General features: G+C 35.2%; 1 protein-coding gene across 3 annotated transcripts in view; it reads left to right on the top strand.

The window, feature by feature from the left end:
* The first annotated feature begins 606 nt into the window (after positions 1-606).
* The window catches only part of LOC127799916 (glutathione reductase, chloroplastic-like), a 34,189-nt gene continuing 18,169 nt past the window's right edge, over positions 607-16,626 (top strand). Inside the window, exons 1-12 of one of the 3 annotated variants that reach the window (XM_052334202.1) lie at positions 607-770; positions 876-992; positions 1,552-1,702; positions 2,661-2,725; positions 4,500-4,569; positions 6,010-6,081; positions 8,026-8,229; positions 8,454-8,527; positions 8,601-8,684; positions 12,697-12,784; positions 12,925-13,006; positions 14,509-14,582. In XM_052334202.1, coding sequence (XP_052190162.1) covers positions 1,562-1,702; positions 2,661-2,725; positions 4,500-4,569; positions 6,010-6,081; positions 8,026-8,229; positions 8,454-8,527; positions 8,601-8,684; positions 12,697-12,784; positions 12,925-13,006; positions 14,509-14,582 — 954 coding nt within the window. In that variant the 5' untranslated portion in view covers positions 607-770; positions 876-992; positions 1,552-1,561. Of the gene's footprint in view, positions 993-1,551; positions 1,703-2,660; positions 2,726-4,499; positions 4,570-6,009; positions 6,082-8,025; positions 8,230-8,453; positions 8,528-8,600; positions 8,685-12,696; positions 12,785-12,924; positions 13,007-14,508; positions 14,583-16,626 lie in introns of all 3 variants that reach the window. The other 2 variants (XM_052334204.1, XM_052334203.1) reach the window with 2 other exon arrangements.

The following is a 16,626-nucleotide window of genomic DNA, read 5'->3' as shown; positions in this document are numbered from 1 at the left end:
ATTTTATAGTAATAATAAATACATTTATTATTAATTTTAAATGAGACTATTATAATTTGTGTAAAAATATTATAAATTTATATATGACAGGTTAATTTATTTGAGACAAATATGATATATTTATTGTTATTCAAATTTAATTTAATTTTTTTTTATCAACTCGAAATTACTGATTCGATAATTTTAAAACTATTTATCTTGAAGATAAATAAAGAGAGAACAAATATTATAATTTGCTTATAAATACAAAGAAATTGAATTAATTCAAAATAGAGAGAGAACAAATGTTAGAATCTGTTTATAAATACAAAAAAATTGAATTAATTCGAAAGAGAGAAAGTAAAAAAATGTCAAAAAAACTAAAAAAAAAGATTGTACTTAGACATTATTTTGCCTTTTGAGTGTGACACTTTATATAAAATTTGTATTTACATAATAAAAAAATTATTATATTATTCAGATCATATAACCTCTGTTCGATAGAGACAAAAACCTGATTAGATAACATACCGTCCCTTTACACGGAGTGAAAGGTAAGCTGTATGTTTTGTAGCTCTGAATGTCAAAAAATTGTAATAAGATCAATTTGACTTAAATGCCCTTATGATGGCTTTTATGAATTTAACAAATTTAAAACCCGTCGTTGCCGTCGCCGCCTTCTTCGTTCTTATTCATTCTTCTTCTTCTTCTTCTTCCATTCTCGAGCTCTCCACAAGATCATCGACCCTAGAAGGGATATCATACGACTGCAATACAAGCACGTATCTTAGGTATTCAACCATTTCTCTCGTCTTCGATACAGACTGTAGGTTTCTTAAAAGGTGCGCAAGTTTTATCGTGCTGTTTCTCTCATCACCCGATCTTTCCTCTTCAAGTTCTTGTCGAAGCCCTATTCCGGATTCTAGGAAACAAAGATATAGCTGATTCTAGGCGAGGAGGCACATTCACGGATCAACGCAAAGTGACACTCGGCGGTCGTCAAGTTTAAACAGGTGAACTCGAATCGCTTTTCCGTTGTCTTGGTTCTTCTCATCGTTTGGTTGTTGAATATCTGTGGAAAATAAGGAAATAACGATTAGGTAGTTCGGCCGGAGGTGAAATCGAGGACTCCTTTCGAATTGCTTGATGCTTTTCTTCGTTTTATTGATGTGTCCCCCCCGTGAGAAGTAAAAGAGTCGAGAAAGTAACATTTCTGTTGCATTCCTCCAAGAGAGAATGAATCTACTGGTTCTGCTGTTTCTTCGTTTGGCTGCTGAGAATCTTAGGAAATCTCAAATTGACAAAATAAGAAATGGATCGACATTCTTAGTGAAAGTGAATCGGATTGCTGTGTTAGCAAGTAAACAGAGTGCTGGAGACTTGAATATTCAAAACTTCTTTTTGGCTGACCATTGCCGGCAATAAGAGTTTTGTGTTTAGGAGTTCAACAACATTCGAGCCTAATTTTATTGTCTTTTTCCATTTTCCACTGATTCTCGCCAGCCAAATGGAATTAGTTATGTGGATATTAATTTGTCTTGTGCTAATGATGTGTCGCTTGTATGGGGCCAGTTTATTAATCATGGCTAGGAAAATGCTAATTGACGGGGAGCTAAACAAATCTAATGAAGAGGAGGCCCACTACGACTTTGATTTGTTTGTAATTGGGGCTGGAAGTGGTGGTGTTCGTGCTGCTAGATTTTCAGCTCAGTATGGAGCTAAGGTATTATTCTCCAAAATGCATATGTTGTTAATTCTTATCTATTTACTCTGTTGTCTACATGTTCAAACAATTTTTTAGAGCGTGCTCTTGGAGTCCTATTCCTGGACGAATCTTGTAATATTTCTTTAGGATCTATGAATTCCTTTTTTTGAATTTGTCCTGAATATGTGAACAAATATGGAGGAACTTAACGGAATTTTGTACAGCAGAATTCAAATCTATTAAAAGTTTTATCTGATCTGTAAGTATTAGCAGGTTTATAATTTTAAAATTTTATTTATTTTTTTCTGCAGCAAAGAGGTTCAGCCTAGTGCTGATAAAGGAAACTGAAAGATAAATGCAAAATGTTTATGCTTCCATTTTTCTCCCACATAGTTCTGATGCCTTGATTCAAGTAAAATCTTTGATTAAAAGAAAATTCTAATTTTATGTCCTCAGTGCATGTATAGATGGAATTTGAAATAGGATTCCTAGTTGACATTATTTAAGCTCTTGGGTAGTTTATTCTTCCTGCTCATATGTAGGGGGTATTTAGCTGTTATGATGATAGGAGAGGAGTGGTCCCTATTATTTCTTTCTTTCTTTCTTTTAACCATACAAATATTAGAAAATGAAAATGGACAGCTTAATGGTGTTCTATATAAAAAATGAGAGTAAAGAGGCTTGTATGCCTAGCTTCAATGATATTGCACCCTAAGTGCTTGACAGTTAATTAATTTTCTCAAGTAAGAATTACCTTTACAAAATTAGAGAAGATATTGATGCATTAATTGTATATTGATTTTTAATCTCTTGTGTGAACATGACATCCGTTTGGAGGTTTAATAAAAATGATGGATATCATCTCTTCACGATTTCAATATCTCATGTAGTTTGGTTATAGCAGTGATTTATTTATTTTTATTCCTTGATCACATTTCTGTTAATATTTTACTAAATCTCATGGCTACATTTTAAGGTTGGTATTTGTGAGCTTCCATTTCATCCAATCAGCTCAGAAGAACTTGGAGGAGTTGGAGGAACGTAAGTATTTTCTCGTTTCATTCAACTGCATGTTTGTTGGAAGTATGAATTCAAATAATTTATAATTTATTTCTGGCACTTAAAAAATTGATTTAATTCTCCCACAAAACTGATCCAATACTCCCACCTTTCCACACATCACATCTTTTCTATCACACCCTTCATTGAGGCATTGGACCCATTTATTAAACTGGTTAATTGTTTCAACCCCAACTCATTTAAATTGTTTAGACTTTTTCTAAAAATACTATTTTAATTAAAAATAAATTTTTTCTTAAAAATGTGTGTAATATTTAAACATTATAAGGTTAACTTTGCAATTTTAAAAATTAGAGAAACCTTAACCCTGTCTTGGATAAAACTTGGCTCATAGTTCTTTGAATTATTTTGAGTACTCATGTATTTCAACAATAATATTTATGATTATTTTTTTTGTTGCCTATTTAAATGAACTTATTGTAGTGCTTTCTTATTTAACCTGTGCAATTGCTGATGTGCTTTTTCTTTCTTTCTTTTTTTGTTTTTGCTGGGCAATTTGTATTGCTTTCCTAGATGATTTATTCATGAGATTGGGTCATGATGACTTCAATGTAATTCATTTGATGCGTTTATTAAATAGGTTAATCATGTTAAACCATACAAATTCGATCCATTTAACTTGTTTAACCTGAAAATGGCTCACATTTGTTTTGTTTGTTAAACAGATTAATCATTTATTTAACCCAAAAATGGCACACATTGGTCATATTTATTAAACAGGTCATCGATTCCAACTCTTTTAATTTTTTTCTATATATATATCTTTTTGTGAACAGACCACTTTCGTAATAAATAAATAAATAATTGCTTAAAAATGTGTGTAATATTTACAAATTAGGTTAATTTTGTAATTTTAAAAATTAGAGAAACCTTAACCCTTTCTTAGAAAAACCTTGACTTGTAGTTGATGTGAATGATTTTGAATATTTTTATATGGTTGATCATTAATATTTTTATGATTATTGTTTTTGTGTTCTATTAAATGGACTTCTAGTTGTTTTCCTTTTTTAAATGCTTAAATTAATCTTTTGTAACACTAATTATTTAAGTCAGGTTGTAATTATTTATTTTCTTATCTAACACAACTTATTTATGAAGTAGTTTACATTGGCTGGTGTTGGGTTAAGCCAACTTGACATGATCTGTCTATTAAATGGGTTATGCAGGTTGTGTCGTGTCAAACTGACCGGAAATGACTAATTTATTTAACGGCTTATATGAGTTGCGTGTCATATTATCTATTTAATAAACGTATTGTGGTGTGGTTAAGGTATTTGACATGATTAATTAAGTGCAAACTCAAATTGCCACCCCTAGTTCTAGGAATCATTTTATTTCATTATCTTCCCCTTCTTTTAGTTTTTTGATAAGGTTTATTTGCCTATAGAGACATAGACTCTTAATTCATTTTTGTTCCCCTTTTTGCATAGTTCACCCTCTAATTGGTGGTTACTTGTAGTGATATTTTTATTTATGAAAGAAAAGTCTATATTGCATTCCTTTAGCACCTTCTACCTATGTTTTGATTGAAATGGGTATAATATTTTATATTATTATTTCTGCTTGTAAATAGGTGACCTCTAGATTTCTAGAATTTCTGTTTAGCAGATACTAGATTCCTAGTTAAATAAGTAGGTTTTCATTCAAGTTATTAGATATTAAATTAGTAATGGATGATTCTCAATTATAAATTTAATGAAACTAAGGCACATATATTATGTTCCATGCTCTGTAGGTGTGTCATTCGCGGTTGTGTCCCAAAGAAGATTTTGGTTTATGGTGCATCTTTTGGGCCAGAACTTGAGGTGAGGTTAGAATGTCTCCAAATGACAGGTTTTGCACTTTTGCTCTTCACCATTTCACACTGAATATCTGCTGCTCAGAGCTTCAGCTTTTCTTCATTTTTCTTCCTTCCTTCTTTCTGATTCTCTCGTTTTGTTTTCCTGTTCTGCTATTAAATTTTTTTTTTCCTCCTCCTAATCTCTTGTTTTAACATCTGTTTCACAGTTATTATTATTTTTTATTTTCAGTGTAGCTCTATGAAACTAATTTTTCGTGCTATTAGGAAACTAGTTGTTTATTTATTTTTTATTAAATTTAGGTTTGAACTTCAATTTGAATATTTGTTGATGAGGATTGAGAAATGAGTATAATGTGTAATTTTTAACATATGAATTGAGAAGTTGGACTATGATTTAAAAATTACTTGTAATTTGTTATATTTGCAAATTGTATTTCAATTTACTTGCTCTTGATTTTCTGAATTTGTTTATTTCTGTTAAAATTTGAAACAATGCTTTTTGATGTTCTAGATTTCTAGTACTTTGTTGAAATAATATTAATTGTTATGTTTTTTTTTTTTTATGGTTACATGTTGAAAATATTGGTGTATAAGTATTTTATATGCATTTTGTATAAATATGTGCCTCACGTCTATGGGGCACTGCCTGTGACTTGCTCCTCATGCCTTGGCTCCTAACACTCTTTGTGCCTTAGTGTGCCTTGTGCCCTATGATAAAGATCCTTTTTCTCCATCAAAGCTATCAAGGGGCGTGTATTTAGTTAAACCACTATATATCATGTCTTTATCCACTATCTCAATCAAAAACAGTTTCAGCTCTAGTATTATCCTCATGTGGATGGTGTCCCTTTCTTTAAATAGAACATTGAGAAATCTTTGCTTTAAATGCCCAAATCATCTTAATTGATGTTCTCTTATTTTATTTCAACTGATTTTACTTTAATCATTTCACGCATTTGTTCATTCCTGACCACAGTTCTATTTCTACCACTATCTTATTTCAACCAAATTCATTTTGATATTATGTTGCTCTTAAGTGCCAGCACTCTGTACCATAAAGCATATCTCTTATGTAGTGTGCTGACAGAAAAATGTAACATCTCTCCTATCTAGCGCTAATGGGAAAAAGCTTATGTTGTTTGGTCAGCAATATACTCTTGACAGGAGAAAGATCCTCCACCTGCCTGAATGTTTCAGAAAGGAAGAGAAAATTTGGTGTTTTGAGTCCAAGAATAGATGTGATGGATTTTTTTGGCAACCCCCCTTTTCCTTGCTTTTCTTACAGTTCATCAGGATTGTTCTGACTTTCATTCATACGTTTTATTGAATGTTATTGACTTATATGTAAATTCTTGTAATTTTGTTGCCTTTGTAAATGAATGTATAAAGTGTTGATCTATATTTATATGCTCATATAAAATGTTTATTACAATTGCTTTTGTAGGACGCCCGAAAGTATGGATGGGAGCTAAATGAGAAGATCAATTTCAATTGGAAAAACCTTTTACATAAGAAGGTCTTTAAATTTTGTATTTATTTCCTGCTTATTTATGTCTATTATCTATTTTTTACCTTCATATGCATGCAGACTGTTAGTCAAGAGGCTTGGTTGGCAAACTTCTATATTCCCCAATCACTGTCTTTGGTAGCACCATTCCATATTTACTAGTTCTGATGCTTATCTATGACTATGAACAGTGTATGTAGAGTGAACAAATGGTAGTTGTAATGTGTCCTGGAGTAATGACAGGGGTTTATAGGTTATTCTTATAGTATTCAATCCTGTAAATTTGTCCATAAACTTTATTTAAGAAACAAAATAGAGGACCCAATGCTGGAGAAGCCTTCTCATCAGATAGTACGTATGTAAAGAGGGCCTCCTTAACTAACCTTGGGCCTAATTCTTATCTGGAAACATGACCTGAGAAGAAAGCTAGCTGACATTGTCTATCTGGTATTATTGAGTTTGATTCTGGAATCTAGTTCAACCTACCTTGCATTAGTATCATGTCTCAAATTGTTGAAAAAAGAATCATATTGATGTCAATATGTGTGGTCTTTTCAGTCGAACTTGTCTTTGGACCTTATGTTTTCTTTATCACTTTACTGGCTGGTGTATTTTTTGATCCCAGGACTTCATCAAAGTAAGCAAACAAAACTAAGATATTCCTGGAAAGCAGCAAGATGAAAGGACCATAATTGCCTCCTTGAGACATCTTTTAGATATTCTGGCTCTAGTGACAGAATCAGTTTTTGGTTAGAATTGTTTTTTTTTTTAACAGAATTTGATTCTTCCATATAGTCCTTATGTAAGTCTCTCCATATTGATTACTTGTCCATAACCTAATGTGTGTCACCAGGATTGTTCAGAGGTTTGCAAATGTGCTTGCAACAGAAACTCTCAACTCTAAATTATCCCAACTGCACCCCACAGTTCAGAAAAAAGGGGGAAAAAAAAAAAAAAAAAGAAAGAAAACCAAAGCAAAATGAGGAGGAAAGAAAAAAAGAAGGAAAATGCAAAGAAAAATTCTTTTTTTTTTTTTTTTTTTTTCATGTCCCTTGTGGATGACGGTTTACAACTGTATTAAATGTTTTCCAATCTTTTTAAGATGAGAAAATATAGTTCCAGTGTGGTTTTATGAGGACATATTTAATTGTTTTTATGTTTAAAACTATTTTTTGATAGGCATTGCTATGTTTAAAGCATCTTAGTACCATTTTTTATTCTTTCTGACTTCACATTTTCTCTTGATGAGTTTGTGCAATAAGTAGTATGAAAAAAGAAAAAAAATGCATATATTTTTTTTCTTAATTTTTATTTCCCTTTCTTCCTTCTCTTTCTGACTCATATGACATGTATTTTTGTTAAATAGGCATTCAGGATTCACTCTTTTAAGGTGTTTCTTTGATTTAATGTTTTACTGGTTGATAGCTGCTCAGTTCAGATGTCAAATTCCACACTTTTCTCTTCTTCTACATGACAGTGTGGACACTGGGGTTGTTTTTTTGTTTCCCTTAGAAAATTCTAGGTTTTGGCAATTCAAGCATCAGCTCTTTAAATTTTATATGGGTTTAATGCATGTATTGGAAAGAGTATTTGCTTGTTTATATCCTCCCTTTCTCTATGACATAAGGAGGGAGTTGATCTGCTTCCTTTTGACACCCCAAAACCAGTAACATGTTGATTTATTCCCCAGTGGCATTAGAATTTCTATTGTACAGATATTCATTGGGCCCTTCTAATATAAAATTTTATCTTTTTCTGATCCTATGTTGGGGTTGAACTTTGATGTTTTCTGAGATAATTCACTTTCACTCGATTGCTTAATGGCTGAAATTTGCATTAGTAAGGCATATTTTAGTTTCAGATCTTGAATAAATTGTTGCTTTTACGTGTTTGAGGTCAATAAGATAATAATTGGTCATTTTCCTTGAATTTTTAATATTGGAAATATTGCAGACTGAAGAAATAATCAGATTAAATGGAATTTACAAGCGGTTACTTTCAAATGCTGGGGTTAAATTGTATGAAGGAGAAGGAAAGGTAGTTGGTCCTAATGAAGTTGAGGTGACCCAACTTGATGGTACTAAATTATGCTATTCAGCAAAACACATACTTATTGCAACCGGCAGCAGATCTCATCGTCTGGATATACCTGGGCAGGTAAACCTTTTTACTTCTGTTATAATATGGGTAGACAAGTGATATGCTTAGTAATTATGTTCAGGACATAGCTTTTGGTGGGAACACAAATACCAACTGTCAACTCTTGAAATGAAAGAATTCTTTCAATTTAACTTCCGTGGTCATATAATTTTGTATAATTTTTTTTCTCTCTCTATGTAACTATTTTTTTGTTTTGGGTTATTTTTTGGTTGGCATCATAGGAGTTAGCTATAACTTCTGATGAAGCCTTGAGCTTGGATGAGTTACCAAAGCATGCTGTTATACTTGGCGGAGGGTTTGTATATCTTCATCTTTCTGTTGTCTTAGTGCTTTAGATTATTAGATGACTTAATCACTCTCTTGTTTAGGTACATTGCTGTTGAATTTGCTTCAATATGGCGTGGAATGGGCGCTATGGTGGATCTGTGTTTCAGAAAGGAACTTCCATTAAGGTTATATATAAGTTTCAATTCTAACTAGTTTTCATTTTAATTGCTCCAAAATTATTGTCCACTTGAATGGCCAAAAAAGGCAATGGCTTGTCAATATTGTACCCTTTCACATCAATTAATGACCAGACAGAAGGTCATGAGGATCACTGCAGAGGGCAAAGGAATACTTGGTTACAGTAAATAGGTCTTGATTCATTCAGTATCCTATGTTTGAAAATTGTGCTGTTGCCTGGAGTTTACTTTATGGGATCTACTCAATTGGGTATAAGTTTCGATTCTCATGTTTTTGAAATGCTTGCCAATTCTTTGGTTACTGGATTCTCATGACTGCATATCATTTGTAACAGTATAGATATTATTGCTCTTCTGATAGCATCAGATAGTATATACATTTGCAGAATGCTAACACTGAAGATTTAGTAGAAAAAGCTGATTCTTTTGTTCCCTTTTTACTGCCCAAGGTGTGCAGAGTGGTTGATGCTAACATGGTTTCCTAGTAAGAACTCAAGCCATTACTATGATTTGATGAAGTCATCTAAGGGTCTACTTCTTCCCCTTCCCCTCTCCTTCCTAATATCCTTTTAACATATATCCAGGCATTGGCTTCACGTTGATAATATAAAGCTACTTATAATTTTAGAATAGCCAATTTACTTGCAACAGATTTGTCATTAAAAAAAAAACCCCCTTCTATTTCTTCTATTGCAAATGTGGACGCACTGAAGGAAAAAGCAAGCAAATTCTGACTTAACCTAGGATATGCATTACTTAATGCTGGGAAACAAAAGGAGCAACTCAGTAACAAAGTTACGAAATCTTGAATTGTGATAGGATATAGAAGTTTTTTAGATTATAATGTTATAATACTTTTCAATATACTGTTAGAGCCCCTGATTCGTAAGTTTTACTAGAGGTAGGGGCACCCAAGGAATAGGACACGAGGGTAGAAGGGTCAAATTCGGTTGGGGGAGAATAACAACCCACATGGTTGCAACGGACTGAGGAGGAGCCAAGGAGGTATAAAAACACATGAAAAAGGAGAGAGAAGTAGCTAGAGAATTCTGAAATAAGTTTTGGGAGAGAAGGCCCTCTCGAATAGGCCTATATTGTTTTCTTTTCTGTTCTTAGCTTATATTGTTTTCTTTTCTTAACGTTGATTGTGAAATTTTATCAATTTCTTGTGAGGATCCTATCATTTTGGTATCAGAGTATCACCGATCCTAATGGTGAACCTGACGAACCGAGTAGGTGAATTGGAAGGGAGGATGGAAGGCATGCAACGGGGAGTTGATGCCTTGAGGGGTGAGGTTCAATTGGTGGAGAAGAATGTAGCGAGCTTGCTGGAACAGGTCGCTTGGATGGGAATGAGGTGGGAAGAGCAGGAACGAGAGAGGAAGAACAAGAAGGAGTTGGGAGACTAGCCTCCGGAATTCATTCAGGATTCTGAGGCAATGCCGAAAATAGGAGTGCGGTGAGCTGAAGCAAGGGGTTCCGGGGGGGGGGGGGTTGGGGGCCAGAGATCCGAGAGCGACAGTTGGAGATGCCTCTCTTTGAAGGCAAAGATCTTGATGGTTGGATATGCCGAGCCGCTAGGTACTTTGCAGTGAATGGGCTGACTGACGAGGAGAAGATGGACACAACATCACTATGTTTGGAGGGTGTTGCACTTTCATGGTTCCTGTGGGAGCAACAAAGATGAAGAGTGAGAAGTTGGGAAGAGCTAAAGGGGTTGCTAAGGAATTGCTTAGGATCCACATAGGAAGGCACGGTGGAGAAGTCAGACGAGCTGGGGGACACAATTAAGGAGAGTGAGATGGTGGAATTGTCGCTAAATTCCGTGGTAGGCCTAACTCCACCATAGACGATGAAGGTAAAATTTTGTGGTGTTGGGGAGTTCATCGGCGAGGCAGAAGGGCAGTCGACGATCGGTCCGTTTAAAATGCCAAGGACTGCCAATCCGGAGACATCCAAGGAGAGCATCTTACCGATGATTGGGGCGCCATCAACAGTCCATTTGTTCTGGGAAGCTGGTTTGATTGTTAGCCCAATTTCTCAGAGATTTCACATGGAGTTGGTTGATAATGGAGGGCTCCCCATGTATTCTCACCATTATGAGGGGGTGGGTGCCTCGTTCAAGCAGGTCATGATGGTGGAAAGGCAGCATGTTTCTAGAAGTCAAGGGCTCAATTTGCATTCTGTTGTGGAGCCCAATAGTATAGACCCAAAGATCTTAAATAATGATGGGAATTTGGGCAAACATCATGATGAGGTTGAGAATTGGCAAGCCATGAAACAACTGACAACGTAAAGGTGCTGAAGTTGTATCAATAACCAGGGATGGAGGTGCTGAAACTACTACAAATGAGTGCTATGAAAAAAGAGCACAAAATGAGCCTCCTGTCTATTAAGAATCTAATGACCCTAATGCAGCCTGGAATGTGCCACTGCAAGCATGCATGCACAGAATTCATGTTGTTAAAACAGAACGGGGATCTAAATGTCCAGAACAGTGGCCAGCACGAGTGGGACAACCACCGTACTGGTTGTTGAGCTCCCAGTTTGGAGGTTATGGCAAAGTAGCCCCTGAAGATTTCACTGCAGACCATTAGTCCCGAAAACGAGTGGTGATTAAATCATATCTGATTGGAATGGGGAGAAATGGGTTATCTGTCAGGAATGTTATGGACACGAAAGTTATCTATGGAGGATTGGCTGCTGCTCTAAGAAACTTGAAGGTGTGGATCGTGATTATGGTGCCTACAGACTCTCCAGATACACTACCTATAGTTTATGAATGAGGCCATCTCTTCTCCAAAGTTAAAAAGAGATGCCATTTGATGGTCGTGGTTGCTAAGGTTGACCAGATTCTCAGCCTAGTGGGGAAACTTATTGTTTGCGACAAGGTGGAGATCATCAACGAGGTGGAGGAAAGGATTGGGAGGCTGGCGTACAAGCAGTCTCTACCACCCTCCGATGCAATTCACCCCGTAATTCGCATATTCCAGCTCCGAAAGGTTGAAGGAGCAGTGCAGAAGGCCACCACTATCCCTGACCAACCAACTACAGAGTTGAAACTAGAATTCCTACTGGGAACCGTACAATCTGTTATTGCATCAATTTCCTGAGTTTCACCTTGAGGACAAGATGAATCTTGTGGGCGGGAGTAATGTTAGAGCCCTTGATTCGTAAGTTTTACCAGAGGCAGGGACAACCAAGGAATAGGACACGAGGGCAGAAGGGTTAAATTCGGTTGGGGGAGAATAACAACCCACATGGTTGCAACGGACTGAGGAGGAGCCGAGGAGGTATAAAAACACGTGAAAAAGGAGAGAGAAGTAGCTAGAGAATTCTGAAGAAGTTTTGGGAGAGAAGACCCTCTTGAATAGGCCTATATTGTTTTCTTTTATGTTCTTAGCTTGTAATCGGAGATTCTTAACATTGATTGTGAGATTTTATCAATTTCTTGTGAGGATCCTATCATATACTAAGTTGGATATTAAGATGGAAAATAAAGGACCGCTAACACTGAAATGACTGGTGTAGATACTGATGTAGTCATCTAAGAGTAAGAAAAGAAGAGATTACCGGACAACCAATGATCATCAATTTAGTTAGTTCACAAGTGTTGCTGATACAATTTGAAACTTCTGACCAGCATAGCAAATCAAAATGAACCCCCACCAGATCTTATCCCTTGAGATTGCTTGCCCTAACGCTTCCTCTTCTTCTTCTTCTTCAAGAGTATGGATAAATAACATGAGGAGAATAGTCATGTCTAAGCCAATGTTAAATGCAGGTAGATAATGAATTCTTCACCTTGCAAGTATACTGTAATATAAATAAGAGATCCATTTGCTGTGACAGAAAGTAAATTTGGTTCCTTATTGTGTATCTATCATGATATACTTAACTTTTCTTTAGCCATGACTGTCTTGGTCAAGATAACTATTTTCCCCTTCTCCTTAAGACATTTGTGTTCTTAATGTTATTTCTCTTGAAATCTACGCTGCAGAGGTTTTGATGATGAAATGAGAGCAGTCGTTGCCAGAAATCTTGAAGGCAGGGGAATCAATATGCATCCCGGGACAACTTTGACGAAGGTATGATAATGTCCTCCAGGATGCTTTCATTCCCAAGTTCATGATTAATATTCCAACAGTATTCATTGTTGTTTTTCTGCCAATTGTTTTTTGTGTTTAATCTTGAACTTATTTATTGAGAATTTTTTGTGGTTACACAGTTGGTTAAGACAGCAGAGGGGATAAAAGTTCTCACAGACCATGGTGAAGAAATAGTGGCTGATGTGGTACTCTTTGCAACTGGTAATTATCAGCTCTGTTATATTTACAGGCAAATGTAAATAAAAGATGAATGTATCTTCTATTGATTTGCATTTTAAGTTTCAACAACAACAACATATCCAGCCTTTATTCCACTATGTGGGGTCGGCTATATGAATTCTAGACTTCCATGTATTTCTGTCTTTTGTCATATCCTCATTTAGATCCATATATTTCATATCAAATTTTAATGTTTCTCCCAAAGTCTTCTTAGGTCTACCTCTACCTCTTTTTGTGACTAATTGTTCCATTTCATCAACTCTCCTCACAGGAGCGTCTCTTAGTCTCCTTCTCACATGACCAAACCATCTTAGTCTAGTCTCTCTCATCTTCTCCTCGATTGGCACTACTCCTACCTTATTACGAATAACTTCATTTCTAATTTTATCCTTTCTTGTATGTCCGCACATCCATCTTAACATTCTCATCTCCGCTACACTCGTCTTTTGCTCATGCTGGTATTTGACTGCCCAACATTCTGAGCCATACAGCAAGACTGGTCTTATAGCTGTCCTATAAAATTTTTCTTTCAATTTTAATGGGATTTTATCATCACATAACACCCCCGATGCATTTCTCCATTTTAGCCAACCTGCCTTAATTCTATGTGCGACATCCTCGTGGATTTCTCCATCTTTTTGAATCACTGATCCCAAATATCGAAAATGGTCTTTTCTTTGTAAGATTTGGTCTTCTAATTTTATTATAACATCATCCACTCTTACATTTTTACTAAATTTGCATTCCATATATTCTGTTTTCATTTAAGTTTAAAACTATGTTGCATTTTTTATTTGCACCCCATCTGGGATTCATTTTTGATAATTTCATGGGTTTCTTGGAGTTTGATAGTGCATGTTGTTTTTTGTTTCCCAATATATAATTTCTTATTTATAGATAAAAAAAGCATTGGCCAGGGACTAAAGGTTTTATCAATAGCTGTAGAGGTTGTATTCATCAGTTAGGATTATATACATTCATGATTCAGTAACTTGAGACCAAATTTTGAGAAGATATCCATTCATGTCCTGTAGTTAGTATGTTTCACATCATATATCCAGAAGTACTTCCTTTCCACAGAATGGTTTGTTGAAAGTGCTTCATCAATCCATTCATCAACAAGGGTTTTTTTTCTGTAAATATCATAAAGTCAAAATGATGACAACCTGATGTTCAAACCTAAGGTGACTTCACAGCTAAATGAAGTTAATTCAGTTGCAGGTGGCGTTCTTAGTTAAGCATGAAAGGTTATCAATTTGTTTGATTGGCAGGTGTCATTCCCGTAACTGAATTAGCATTGTGAACTCTGAACAGCGAATTTGCCATTGTTCTGAAAGATATCAGATTTTGTTTCTTTTATTTTTATAATAGACCTCAAAAAGACTTTTTTTGGGGTGTGGGGTTGGGGGGGGGGGGGGGTGTGGGGGGTGTTGGTTCTATAGATGTGTAGATTTATATACTGAAATCTTCTTCATTTATTACAGGCCGGCTTCCTAACACAAAGAGGTTGAATTTGGAAGCTGTAGGTGTTGAGCTTGACAAGACAGGAGCTATAAAGGTTAGCATTCCTTCATCTTTTCTTGCATTTGTACTTTTGACATTATGGTGTGTGTATGTCATTGTTGAAGGTATGAATGAGAGTGAGTTTGGATGTATGGGCTTGTATTTTAAGCAGCTGGTTACTCAAGCTCCATTTCCTACCAAGGATCAACTTTGATACAGAACTTCAAGTTCGTAAAATGTTGATCTTTGTTTTTTATGTTAGTGTACATTTATTTTTGGTAACCCTACTCGGACCAGGATGACATTTTGTTGGTGGATGGTGAATGCTAGCACATGTTGGCTGTCAATCTAGGTCTTCAGACCTGTCTTTGAATTTTATGCTCTCCCTCCTTCCCTCTCTATTCCCTTGTTCTTTTATTATTATTATATGCTTTAATCATTGTCACATTGTCACAACCTAAGGGTCAATTTTGTAATTTTTTCAAAATTTTTAAATGTAGGCAATAGCTAACTAATTTGGTTATGCAGTAATGACCATTCTACCTTCGTGGTATGGCTGTAGCCACAAGAGGGATGGCCTATAAAAGGCTTAGGCGCTCGAGGATGGAAATTCATTCACGGAAATAATATTGAATTCTTTCCCTCCAAATTTCTCTCTCAATTCTCCCTCCAAATTCTTCTCTCTTTCTTTCTTTTCCTCTCTTTCTCTCCTTTTCAATCCTCCTACATGTTCTAGTAATTCAAGTCTCAGTCCAAAGACTTGACAATTGGTATTAGAGTCGGATGTTCTCGACTGTGATTTCGAAGTAGGAGTTCGATCATTGGGGTGAGTTTGGGCGATGAAATTCGGGATGACAGAGGGCGCAAGATTGAAGCAACGAGAGAACTAGATGGAGGTGATGGAGTATGGCCTCACGCAAACGCAGGAAGCGGTGACCCAGAGTAAAGAAGAGGTGCGATCCATTAGGGAAGAGCTGTGGGAGGACATGGTAGCTTCTCGAGTTGGGGTGTGTCAAAAGGATGATAAAATAATCTCCAATCTTATTCCTTAAGGCTAAAGTAGCTGTCGATATATACACATACACTCCTATCATAATAGGCAACATTCCTAAGTCTAATTAGATTATATCTAGATTACATTAGGAAATATATACAAAAGGAAAAGAATATACAATTGAACAAAGCAATCAAGCAAATAAGGAAAGAGCACCTAAGGAAATCAATCACACTGATTGTGCATAATATCAATGCGCACTAAATTAGGAAAGAAGAACAAATAGGAACAAATAGGTAAGAAGAACCAATAGGAAATAAGTAGTTGTCTGCCAACACTCCCCCTCAAGCTGGTAAGTATAATATTATATTTTTCCCTAACCACAATATTTGACTTTTCCATAATATTATACGATAACATAGGATATATATCACATATATATTACATATATATATACATGTATACAAACCATTCAAATCTCAATTTCAATCTCTCTCACTTCAATTTCAATTATTATATTTAGCATTAACATTATATAACAAATAATAAGCAAACTATGCTAAACACCCTACTACATTTTCTATATTATGTAAATATATTTTATATATATTATTTGCTCATAAGCCTTTACTTTCCTTACTTCATTGTTCCATTATTTTATTTTATATATATTATTTGTTATACATCGATTATTATTATTATAATATTTTATTCATCTCAAGCACTTGATGATGAATTGGGCCCTGAAAATTTCACAAACTCCCAATCACTTCCCTGTTCAAAAATACAATAAATTTATTGCCTTCCTTTAAATTCCTTAAAACATAAATCCTCAATAAATTATTCCAATACTCAAAATTACACATTATTATTTTCCCTAAAATACTGGGATGTTACACTCTTAAGGCTATGGTACCTGTAATAGCCTCAAGAGGACATATGGGGGGATCCAATGTTCACCATGGAGCAGAAGAGGATGTTAGGTTTATGTTTCAGGTGGGGAGAAAAATATAGCGAGGGGCATCAGTGTAGAAGACACTTGCTTAATATGGAAGGGGAAGACGAGGGTGAAGAGGAAGTGTTGAATAATGAGGAAGAAGAAGAT

Source organism: Diospyros lotus, chromosome 4 (genome assembly GCF_014633365.1).
Source record: "Diospyros lotus cultivar Yz01 chromosome 4, ASM1463336v1, whole genome shotgun sequence".
Lineage (NCBI taxonomy): Eukaryota > Viridiplantae > Streptophyta > Magnoliopsida > Ericales > Ebenaceae > Diospyros > Diospyros lotus.
Note: the sequence above shows the minus strand (reverse complement) of the source record. Positions and strands in the feature narration are given on the sequence as shown.